This window comes from Momordica charantia (genome assembly GCF_013281855.1).
Source record: "Momordica charantia cultivar OHB3-1 chromosome 8 unlocalized genomic scaffold, Mcharantia_2.0 BLBB01000008.1, whole genome shotgun sequence".
Classification (NCBI taxonomy): domain Eukaryota; kingdom Viridiplantae; phylum Streptophyta; class Magnoliopsida; order Cucurbitales; family Cucurbitaceae; genus Momordica; species Momordica charantia.
Window position 1 is genome coordinate 106,258 of NW_028275166.1, and position 11,483 is coordinate 117,740.

General features: G+C 34.0%; 2 protein-coding genes across 4 annotated transcripts; both read left to right on the forward strand.

The window, feature by feature from the left end:
* The first annotated feature begins 1,039 nt into the window (after positions 1-1,039).
* Positions 1,040-7,063, forward strand: LOC111005143 (Thioredoxin superfamily protein). Of its 3 annotated transcripts, XM_088128252.1 has the most exons (8): positions 1,041-1,242; positions 1,570-1,662; positions 2,598-2,717; positions 2,795-2,873; positions 3,536-3,622; positions 4,390-4,452; positions 4,930-5,010; positions 6,665-7,063. In XM_088128252.1, the coding sequence occupies exons 2-7, from the start codon at positions 1,607-1,609 to the stop codon at positions 5,005-5,007; spliced, it is 483 nt and encodes a 160-aa protein (XP_087984378.1). In that variant the 5' UTR covers positions 1,041-1,242; positions 1,570-1,606; the 3' UTR covers positions 5,008-5,010; positions 6,665-7,063. The 3 variants fall into 3 exon arrangements, with proteins under 3 accessions (XP_087984379.1, XP_087984378.1, XP_087984377.1); XM_088128251.1 differs by lacking the exon at positions 6,665-7,063 and having other exon boundaries at positions 1,042-1,242; positions 4,930-5,141; XM_088128253.1 differs by lacking the exons at positions 1,570-1,662; positions 6,665-7,063 and having other exon boundaries at positions 1,040-1,242; positions 4,930-5,141.
* A 605-nt stretch (positions 7,064-7,668) lies between these two features.
* On the forward strand, positions 7,669-11,317 carry LOC111005155 (uncharacterized). Its single transcript, XM_088127684.1, has 5 exons — positions 7,669-8,512; positions 8,863-9,033; positions 10,026-10,148; positions 10,308-10,451; positions 10,782-11,317. The coding sequence occupies exons 1-5, from the start codon at positions 8,393-8,395 to the stop codon at positions 11,232-11,234; spliced, it is 1,011 nt and encodes a 336-aa protein (XP_087983810.1). The 5' UTR covers positions 7,669-8,392; the 3' UTR covers positions 11,235-11,317.
* Positions 11,318-11,483: the final 166 nt, after the last annotated feature.

The window sequence follows — 11,483 nt, forward strand, 5'->3', positions numbered from 1 at the left end:
TGAAAAATTTTAATTGTGAAAAAAAAAGAGAGAGAAATAATATATTGGGTGTCCAAGATAATGAAATTAGAAAAACGTTTTAATTTTTTTTTTGATTGAAGAAAAAGGTTTTAATTGTAAATAAAGAAATTGAAAAGGCAGCTGATTAAAATTAAGAGAAACTTTAATTAGTTATGAGTTTTTAAAAATATTTGCATTTAATTGAATGTTTTTTTCAAAGAGAATTATATAATATATAGTAATTCGTATTTTCAATATTATAAGAAATTTTTTTGTGGAAAACATAATGTTTTATGTCATCCTTTTTCACTTTCTGCTCTTCCTCTCGGTAGGATTTTCATTTCCCTCAGCAGCCACAATAAAACTATATTGTTGGATCCAATCGGCCATCACTTGCATTCTGTTCCTCCGTCTAGGTCTCACTACACTTTTGATGAGTGGCTTTGGTGTCGCGCTAAAACCGTAAGCTCGCCCGAAATTCAGTCTTACGGCTGTCGCCAGAACTATAGTCCCAGTGAACTCCCCTCATTGCACGTCCTTGTATAATTTCATGGTTGAAGGTATTGATAATCCATTTTTTAATTTTATGATTCGTTGGTTTGGATAGTTTAATTTGAATACAAGGTTTTATTTGTTTGTTTTCCTATGCTTTCTATACTAGGCTTCTGTTTGATCCACAAGTTTTCATAAATTGACGAATGTATCTTTTGACGTTTTTCAGGATATTGAAAAATTGATTTTCCACACGATTGGATAAAATGGGAGAACCAATAATTTTTGATAGAATGATCAGTCATCTTACGTGCAAGTATGTGATGTTATTACTATCAAATAGCAAATAAGTTCAACATTCCTTATATACCAAATAGTAAATAAGTTCAACCTTGAATGTTAAAAACTTAAAAACATACCAAATAACAAATAAGTTCAACATTCTTTCTAGTGGATTGGATAAAAACAAGATTAAAGATTCCAAAATAAGCATCAAGAGACATTTAAAACAAAGAAATTGCTTCTTTTCTTCGACTATAAACTTCAGTATTCTAGAAACCAATATTAAAAACCTTTCACCTCCTTCCCCTTCAACGCGGGCGAAACCCAACAATAAATTTCGTTTTAAATTTTATAATCCCAATTACAGCCAACCTAATTATTCTTCTTCCGTCGATTCTTCTTATTCTTCTTTCTTCTTCTTCTTCCGTCCCTTTCTACCGCTTCTCACGCCATGGAACGCACGACCAGGTGAGTAAAACCGCCCCCCCCCCGTTTTTTTTTTGTTTCTTGAATCGAATCGAATCGATTCGTTCCGTTTTTTTACAGTTTTGATATTTGAAACGTACGATACGCATGATTTGCGATTCAAAATACGTTTGAATCGTTTACCCTTCGTTTCGTTCTGGATCGTACGATACGTATCGCGTATCGTCCGTTTTTGACAACAATGGGCTTGGATAGTTTAATTTGAATATAAGGTTTTATTTGTTTGTTTTCCTCTGCTTTCCATACTAGGCTTCTGTCTAATCCACAAGCTTTCATAAAGTGACGAATGTATCTTTTGACGTTTTTCAGGACATTGAAAAGTTGATTTTCCGCACGATTTGATTAAATGGGAGAACCAACAATTTTTGATAGAATGATCAGTCATCTTCGTGCGACGTGCAAGTATGTGATGTTATTACTATCTTTATTTGGGGGCGGGTTAGGGAGAAGAGAGGAGGAATTTTTTTTTTCCTTCTTAAATAGATGGTCTTTTTAACTCTGATCCCTGATATTAGAAATGTGATAGAACAAGCCCTCTGTTAACTTCACACTACTTCATTTTTCCTCCTGTAGCAGTTATTGCTTCTATAACTCACTGGAAATTACTTTCTACTAGAGTGGACGTAACCCCGTTTTCAACTGCATCCAACCACTCCCTTCAGATAAGCTATTTTTGCTCCTTTGTCGATTGCTTCATCCACCATTTTGCTACTATCCTTCTTATGACGTGACACCATGTTATAAACTTGCTATTTTCCCTCCAGGCTATCCACCCCATTGTGATAAAAGTCATACCAAGTTGCCTTCGTACTTCTAAATCACCTCTCATTCTAATGTTCTGGACTAATCTTATAAGTTATATCCATCTTCCTTAGGTTAAGCTTGTGTATATTCACTTACGCTGCATTCCTTTTGCAAGTCCTGTTAAGTTTATGGTTTTCCTCATTTATCCTTAACATTTTGGGTTCCACTTTTGAACACTAATCTATTAGAATCTCAGGTAGGCACTGGTTTTTATTTTTTCACCCCAACAATCGCTTTATTTTATTTGATAAGTTGAATTCTGGATTCCGTATTCTCCTATATTTATTCATTTTAATTTTGTATTGCTTAATCTATTAGTTTCAACCCCATGTCCATATGTTAAATGAAGATCAGCATTTTTGTTAATTTTAAGCGAGAGGGAGTTTTGTTGTTGTTGTGTATCATGATGGCCAAAGGTGCATATTCATGATTGAGTTTCCTTCAAAATTGCATTCTACTTTTGTCTGTTATGACTCTGTGTAGTCTTATTTTTCACAGTTTTTGCTTATTCCATATCCTTGTACCTGTTATAGGTATTATACTGGTTACCCGAAAGATCTTGGGCCTTCTAGAGTCATACATTTTACATCTGAACGTGAGTTTGTCCAGCTCCTTCATGAAGGTTATCCAGTGGTTGTTGCTTTTACTGTCAGGTATGTGAATATTGTGTGTATTACCAATAATCTTTCTTTTGCTCTCTAGGTTCAACTGATCACGTTTAATTCTATAGAGGTAACTACACAAAGCATCTTGACAAAGTATTGGAGGAAGCGGCAGTTGAGTTTTATCCAAATGTGAAATTTATGCGTGTAAGTCATGATTTATTGACGTTTTCCTTTCCTCATCTTCAACAATTCCTCTCTTCCGAAGCTATAAAACTTCTATAATGTTTGTTTTTAATTTTCTTATAGTTAATCACATTTCCATTTTTTCATTATTTGTTTACTTATATATTTAATTTCTGAGTTTAAAATAATAATCAAAAAAGAATTCTGCACTCTATTTTGCTTGCTGACATGTCCAAGAGCAGCTTGTGTCTGGCTGTACGTCTCAAACACTGCCGCCTCCCCCGTCTCTGGTGGAATGTTTCTTTCTGTCCTTTTGGGGGGGCTGTTTGATTTATTTATTTTTTCTTTTTTTGAAAATATATCTATCCAAATACTTTCTACAATACTGTTGTCTTAAAAATAGATTTTTTTTATATTTCCGAAAACATCTTCTTGAGAACCTGCAAGTGTTTCTCATTACAATATATCCACACAGGTGCCTTAGTCTTGCAGTCTTCTCTAAGAAAACATTTTCGTATTCCACAAGATGTTTCCTTGATTTCATTGAAATGATCGTGTTTCCAATTGTTTCTGTGATTCAGGGCCTTGGTCATTAGTTTAGACCAATGGGCAAAATAGTAATAAGCCACTGCATTTTTTGGGTTTACTTTCTTCTGACTTCGATCTCATGTTGAAAATTACAGGTTGAGTGCCCAAAGTATCCTGGTTTCTGCATTTCACGGCAGAGAAAAGAATATCCATTTATCGAGATGTTTCATAGTCCACAACAAGTAGGAACTGCCTATCTATTTAAGTTTTTAGTCTCCTCTGATTTCCCGTATATGATATTGATTCCTGTTCTTGATTTCTTGGAAAATAAGCTCATTTGCTCTCGTTGGCTGTATACAATTTATCTTGAACATTAGTTGGTAATAAAATGTGATAACATAATGTATAGGTAATCATTTTTCTTCTTTGCCTCGATGGTTATTGATTTATGATCCTTTTGCATTTGGTGCAAAGGACACAGTTGTACGGTAAAAGTAATGAATAAGTAGCCCCCGAGGGGCAAGCCCAGTTGGCAAGAGCTTAGAGTCTCTTGGTCATATCGAACCTTCTAGTAAGCTTAATACTAAAAACCCTTGATGTCTCCCGGATCCAGGCTTTGGGGCGGACACGGGTGCCCCTCAGTATAGGGGAGCACAACTCCGACTATCAGTTATATATATATATATAAAGTAACGAAGAAGTAATTATAGAACATTCTATTCATGTTTGTATTTCGGGTTTACCGCTTTGATTCAGGATAGGTGGCTTTAATCCAACATTACTGTGATTGCATTTCATTTTTTGCAAGCATTGGAATGAGATAGTTAGAGAAACAATCAGTGAACACAAACTTTTTTGTGTTGGAAAACGTAAGAGAAATGTTGAGAGGCCTTTGATCCAGTAACCTTCATACTAATCTATATCTTGGAAGAAGATGTGGTTACGTTGTTTTACCTTTTTTGTTCTGAGTCTGTTTATTAGTTATTCGAATTCAATAATTTCTGTGCAGGCATCTAACCAAGGAAAGATTGCTGATCCTAGCATTACGAAGTACTCGGTGAAAGTTTTACCCGTAAGTTTTCAAGCTTAGTAAATTGAAGCAAAGTCAATTGATCAATTAATTTTTCATTGCTCGTCCTTTCAAGTAAGGTCATCATCCTCCTTCATTCTTCTCAATATCTCCTCATCATCCATTCCATCCCAGCAACATAAAACGAAGTTAACGTGTCAAGAATTTTACTCTTGATTTGAATGTCTTTTTAGGAACGTATTTTGCAGAGTATTGATCCTTTTTAGGTCTGAGAAAAACACTGTTCACCATTGCTTATTTTTTTTAGGAACACAGAAAATTTAACATTAGTTTATACTTGTACTATTTTCCTATTAAAAGTTAATGTTAATATTTTAGAATAACTGTGGCATTTGGGCAAAATAAAGCCAAATGAAGGTCTCCTCTACCAGAATTTGATTCTAGTTCTCGACGCAGAAAGCTAAGCTTCTGCAGACCTATGTTTCCCTCTTATTGATATGTTTATTTTCTTTTATCCAGTTCAACTATGACCTCAGTGCCTATGGATTCAGAGAATTTTTTAAGCGCCATGGGATATGGACATTGAATCAAAAGTAAAACGTGAGTAAACCTTTGTAATTTATCTGTGATTCAAACTGGTTTATGTTTTACATGGTGGAGAAAAACTCCGTAGATGTTTGATCTTTACACACACATGAAAGTAGTTATCGAACTATTTTATTCTATTTTTATCTTTGGTAGTTTACATGATACTACCTGGTACACTGAAATCTAGCATCCCTTTACAGCATGAAAATGTTTATTTGTAGTTTGGTGGGTTTTGCATTTAATCCGGTTATGATGGTCACTTTGGTATACTTTTTACTTTTAACTTTTTTAATGTGTATATATATTATCTAAGTGTTTAAATGCTTTTAAAATACAAATCGAGCATAACTCAGTAGTTAAGATATTTTATTTTTTTTAAAGGGTTCAATCTTCCATCCCACAATTTTACTAAAAAAATTTGTTTAAAATACTATAGTGTCAATCACATTTTAGATAATCGTCTCTATGGGATTTCATTAATGAAGTATTTTTAAATTAATTTAATTTTTATAAAATACTTGCTATAAAATTATAAAATATATATATACTTGTAGTCATCTAAAATAAATGCACTTTGAATTATGTAGTTCGCTTGCCTCCCAGTCCTGATGGATGGGGTTTGTGCCATGGGATATACGATTCTTATTATTTTTTTTTTCCTTTTTTTGGAAAAAGAACAAAAAGATAAAAAGGTAAATATAGTCCTGATGATCAAAGATTGACTTGTTTCTAATCTAGTCCTTAAATGTTAATGTTTATTTTAATTTCTCAAAATCGTCATAAACTCAAGATTTTCTATATTCAGCCTGCTTTTCTTTTAGATAAATTCAAGATTTTCTATATTCAACATGCTTTAATTAATATTTTCAATTTCTATGGAAGTAACGTATAACATATAATTTTAACTTCCTGAAAAAAACATTTAATTTTATGAACTATTAAAAAAATTAATAATTTTATGAACTTATCTATTAGTAAATTTTAATTAACTTAATAGGTAAGTTCATAATTCTTAATTTTCTAAAAGAAAAAGTATATGTTAATTAACAATAAAATAGCATGCCTTTAAAGTACCATCAGATTTAAAATGAGGGATTTGTAATGGGTAGCATATAAGTTTTTTATATTTAAATATTTTCAGATATAACATTTTTTTTGAAAATCCTGATTTTAAAATTTTCAGTATTCCCAAATTATCCTTTTCAGTTATCGTTATATCACATATATATCAGGAGTGTATATATCAGAAGTAAATCAATAGTATATCTCAATCAGTTCTATATCAGTTGTATAATAGTAAATCACTATTTTACCTGTTTTAACCATTTGTCTTCTATTTTTTTGATCAATTAGAAATTAGTAGGTATTGGCATGCATGAAAAATGAGAAAAAAATTTGATACTTACTAAAAATGAGAAAGAAAACTTGAAAGGAACATGAATGTGAATGTCAATGATGATTTTTGAAATTACTATGAATGAGAGGCTTGCTACCGAGATTTCTGACTTGAATATAGACCTTTGTCCTATTCTTTTATCGTAAACTTGGCTATTGCCATATACCTCCTCCTTCGGGTAGTCATGAAGAACGAGGAATTCCTCCTTATGGTATCGTATTCTCCCATTCACGCCTTTGTTATATGTTCTAATGGAATTTCCTTTCGTAGGCTCAAAAACGGGTCGGTCATTCTTCAGATCTTTGTTGATTGGCCGGCTGATATGGGATAACCTATTTGAAACAAAGAGATTTGTGTAACGGCTTGGTGTACCGAACTTGGCTTATACATTCTCGTACTATACTGCATCCGCCAGCCGAACAAGTAAGGGATTCCTCGCCCGGTGTGCTGGCTTGGCTCCTGCTTTGGCTTCTTGATTGGCTATTGCCAGAGAAGACATCACTTAGGGTTTTTCTGTATATCAATAATATATCAGTGATATATCAAGTATACATTGTACATATATCAATAGTACAATTAAGTTTTATTTAAAGTTTTAAAGATCAAAATGAAAGCAGCAACAATGTCATTCTTAAAAGGTTTAAATATCATTTTTGGGTATTAACATCATCATCAAATCAGCAGCAAACGCCTTCAACCGAAAACTTAAAGGTTTAAACATCAAAACGAACCAGTAGCATAAACCAAAAGTAGACTAACAATGTCATTCTTAAAATTCTATAAAAGAAGAAGCATAAGTTTCAACAGTCTAGAAAAGCGTAAGTTTCATTCTTGTATAATCTTTAGGTAAAAGTCTGAGACATCAAGTTCTTGGTGATTGTCGTGTTTTCGGAGATACTATCTTTAAAGCTTTCCATTTTTCCAAAGACAACACTTTTGGTATTGGTTTATGTTGTCTTGTTACTATTTTGCTGCCATATCTCAAGTTGCCCCTTAAAAATGAGCCTAAGCAATTCCAGCCAATGTTAACATCTCTCTAGAAGAATATTAAGACTGTTAATTAACAATAAAATAGGTAATATCGCTGTTTTATAAATTCTCAGAAAATTTAAGAGGAACCGAGAGATTAAAGCACAATAAGATTAAAAATGAGTCTAAGCAATCCTGACAACGTTAACAGCTCTCTAGAAAAATGTTAAGACTGTTAATTAACAATAAAATAGGTAAGACGTGTCCGACTTAAATACGTTCTTATGTACAAGTCGCGTTCTTATCTGACCGTACTTACTTAGAACAGTATTTCAGGGATAGCTTGTTCTCGTATTCTCTCCCACAACGAGATGCACTCGCTCAGACTTTCGAGGAAAGGTTGATTCAGCTGAATGTGATTTAGAGATTCGAGCTCAGTTTTGAGCCTCGCTGGTAGAATGAATGTTCTTTACTGTCACTTTTACTGAGTAAATTCCTCAATTCAAATTCGTTGTCCAAATAGTACCGAGCGAATATCTCGATTTTCGCTTTTGTTTCTTCGTCCCCTTTTGGTGCATACTTAGAAGAGTGCAAGCCTTCGTCATCGTCGACTTCTGTTTCTTCCTGCTTTCTAATCGTTGATTCTGTGGTTGGGTTTAGCCTGTCATTCCTTTAAGCTGACTCAGTTATGATAAAATTGTGGCCATTTTTCGCCTCTCATTCTTGCTTCAAGTCGGGTAACCGACAAGCTTAGCTGAATCACAAATTTGTAATTCGTTTTTTTGTAGTTCAGTACCTAGTTCACCAATACCAAGTCTCCTCTGCAAAATTTTAGGAATCTCGAATTCTGTTGGAATAAAGTGAATGCCACGGACCTTCGAATTGGGAAACTTTAGTCTAGAAGACCGAGAGCCATATAAATTCAAGTTTGGGAATTCCAGAGTGGAAGAGTGAAGCTAAATCAGGGAGTTGGTACATCAAATTTATCTGGAATCAGGTGTGCTCTAGGATCTTATTAGAGAGCCAGTGATGACAAAAACAAGTATATCCATCGCCCAGAATGAGAGGAACGATGTTCTAGAAGCATTTAATCCTGCAATATCCAATTTCCTTGCGCAGCTTTCTCAGAAAGTTCAAAATTCTCTGAAGGTTGGTTAGTTATCTTTATGATATTAAATAAACTTCTGTTTGCAAACAAGTATAAGAAATAAAATTGAAACAAAAATGTTTAAAGTTTTTGTGTGGATGTTGGACAGAAATGATAAGATAATGAACATTTTGTTGTTATGATTAGTTACCTTTTAAATTGAAATGCAATCTGGAAATTTTAGACTCTTTTATATATATATGTATGTATGTATTTAACAAAATACTTCTATATAAAGGTGGCCATGTAACAAAAGGAGCAATACACTTCAAATCTATTATAGGAAGTTCACTCTCTCCCTCTGTTTGTTTTTATTTATTTATTTCTTTTTTTTTTTTTTTTTTGGTCGCAGCCACAGCTTAATAGATTGGCAAATGAAGGTCAGAAATTGACGTCAATGAGTCCATTCGCAAAAGGGGAGAGGAAGGGATCTTCCACATCATCCTTGAAGCTTGATGTGGAGAAGCAACTGCAGGCATGGAGAGAGAACCCTTCATGGACTGACAAACCTCCACAAATAAAGGTGCGCAATATAAAGATAGAACTAGAAGGATATGCTTTCCATTATAGACCTGATGTTCGGAAAATTGGTTATCCTTTTCTGAACTTGCAGTTGTAAGAAAAGAATATGGTCTTGCAAGGGTCCCTTTCCCCCTCCAATGTATTCATGAAGTGCATTGTCGATCAAGTGTTATGTGTTATGTATTGTGAATCTGAAGTTGACATGGGGAGGGGAATGGAATTTACTCTTCCAAGCTCTTTATCTGCTTCAGTTAGGATTTCATTAAATAGAGCATTACCTAACAACTCAGTTTTTAAAATTTAAGGGAGAACAATATTTTCTCCCTTAAAATGTCATCCTTTCAGTTGTAATTTTGAAATGCACTCCGGGGCCTTTCATCTTTATTTAATTTTGAAGGTTAAGCCTTTGATATTATTTGTATGCATTTGAGTCATTAAGGATGAATTCTCTTGCAACTAAATTTCTGCCTTTGTCATTTAAGCTATTGATTTGGATTCTTAGCCATAGAGCATTTTTTAATTTCATTTGAAGAAGGATATTTGATTCATTTTTTAAGTATGGCTTTTTTTTTACAATTTAAATTATTGAATTCATGGTCTAAAATCACGTGAGTGAGTGAAATTCTGTTGCATGTCATGTGCCTAGTTTCAACATAAATGTGATTGATGTGACAAACAGGTTTAAAATGTAAAGAAGTAAAAGTTTAAGGACATAGTTAAAACAGAAATAAAAAGGTCAAATCTGGAACATATCATTGATGGAAGAATAAAATGAAGTTCATCTCAAATTTTAATGGTAAGTAAACACATGGTTTCTGTATTTGGCTTTAAGTTGATTGCATGCATATGCAGTTGGCTCGTAAATAATTCTGAAAACTTAAGCTAGAAGATTGATTGTAAGTGGTGGTTAGTAACAAATGCATTAGATGCCAGTATCAACCATTTTCTCACAGGATACTGAGGTTGGTCAGGTTTAAATGAGACTCTTTGCAGGTAACTGTACCGAAAGATACCCTTAGCAGACTCAATGCAAAGGTTGATGTTGGTTTGCCACCAGATGCTGTCTATAATATCGTGACAGACCCTGATAACAAGAGAGTTTTCAAGAATATTAAAGTAAGCTACACATTTTCAATCAGAAATCCTCTGTTTTCTGTCTTCTCAGATAAGCATATATATATATATATATATATATAATATGGGCATCAGTTAGTGTTCTGCATCTTGTTATAACTATATCACCTTCTGAGTTTAGAAGATTAATGTCTGTTTCAGGAGGTGATATCCAGAAAGGTTTTGATTGATGAAGGCTCGAGACAAGTGGTTGAGGTGGAGCAAGCAGCTTTGTGGAGATTTCTTTGGTGGTCCGGGACCATTTCAGTTCATGTTCTAGTAGATCAAAACAGAGCGGATCACTCAGTAAGCACTTAACATTTCTTTTGTTCTTAAGAATATACAGACTACTTCTAGGATATTTTAAAGGAAGAAAGCAAATTCTCCATTTCCTAATGAGTGTGAAATAGCATATCCATTTACTTTCAGGAGTTCCTTATTTGAATGCTTGCTAGTTCAATACTTGATATTAATGCCTCAAATTGAACTTTTTCATCCAACACATGGATACAGTTTAGACCGTAGCGCTTTTTACAGTCATATTTTGTTGTGACTTCAATGATGATCATCGGCCTAACAATGAAAGATTAGTGAAAAGAAAACTTGTTGATTCAATTATGGATTCAATATTTTTAGATGAAGTTCAAGCAACTGAAGACTGGATTTATGAAGAAATTCGAAGGCTGCTGGAGAGTAGAGCCTATATTTGTTGATGAAAGCGTCTGCTTTCCAGTAAAACCCAAGAATTTGACAGATTATCATGCTTGTACAAAGGGCAAGGGAAGAATAGGGTCAAGGGTGAGCCTCGAACAGCTGATCCAGCCAGCCATTGTTCCACCACCGCCCATCTCCTGGTATCTTCGCGGAATTACCACCAGGACCACTGAGATGCTCATTCTTGATCTGCTTGCTGAAGCCAAAAGGATAAGGGAAGATGCCAAAGGTCAAACTTTGAACAATGAGCTTGATATTTCTCAGGGAACGTGTGATAGCAACTTATTAGATAGCATTCTTGATATTAAAGAAAGATGGGCAATGCATAGGAGGAATGCGAAGCCATGTCGTAGGAGGCTCGGTGCTACCGAATGAATTTGTAATAGCTTACATCCATTTTTAAGCCTGTAGTATGTATTACAAACGGATTTCACTATACCTTTTCCAGCTATTTGTCACTCCTGCATGGTCAAACTGACTGGTCTGAAATTTGGAGATCAGTAGAACAGCCTCTAGGACGACAAGGAGCTTTTCACATAAAATATTTTCTTGTCAAAGCAAGCATAATTAAGTAGTAATTGACATATATCTCCAATCAAGGGGTGAGTTCAATCCTCCATCCCA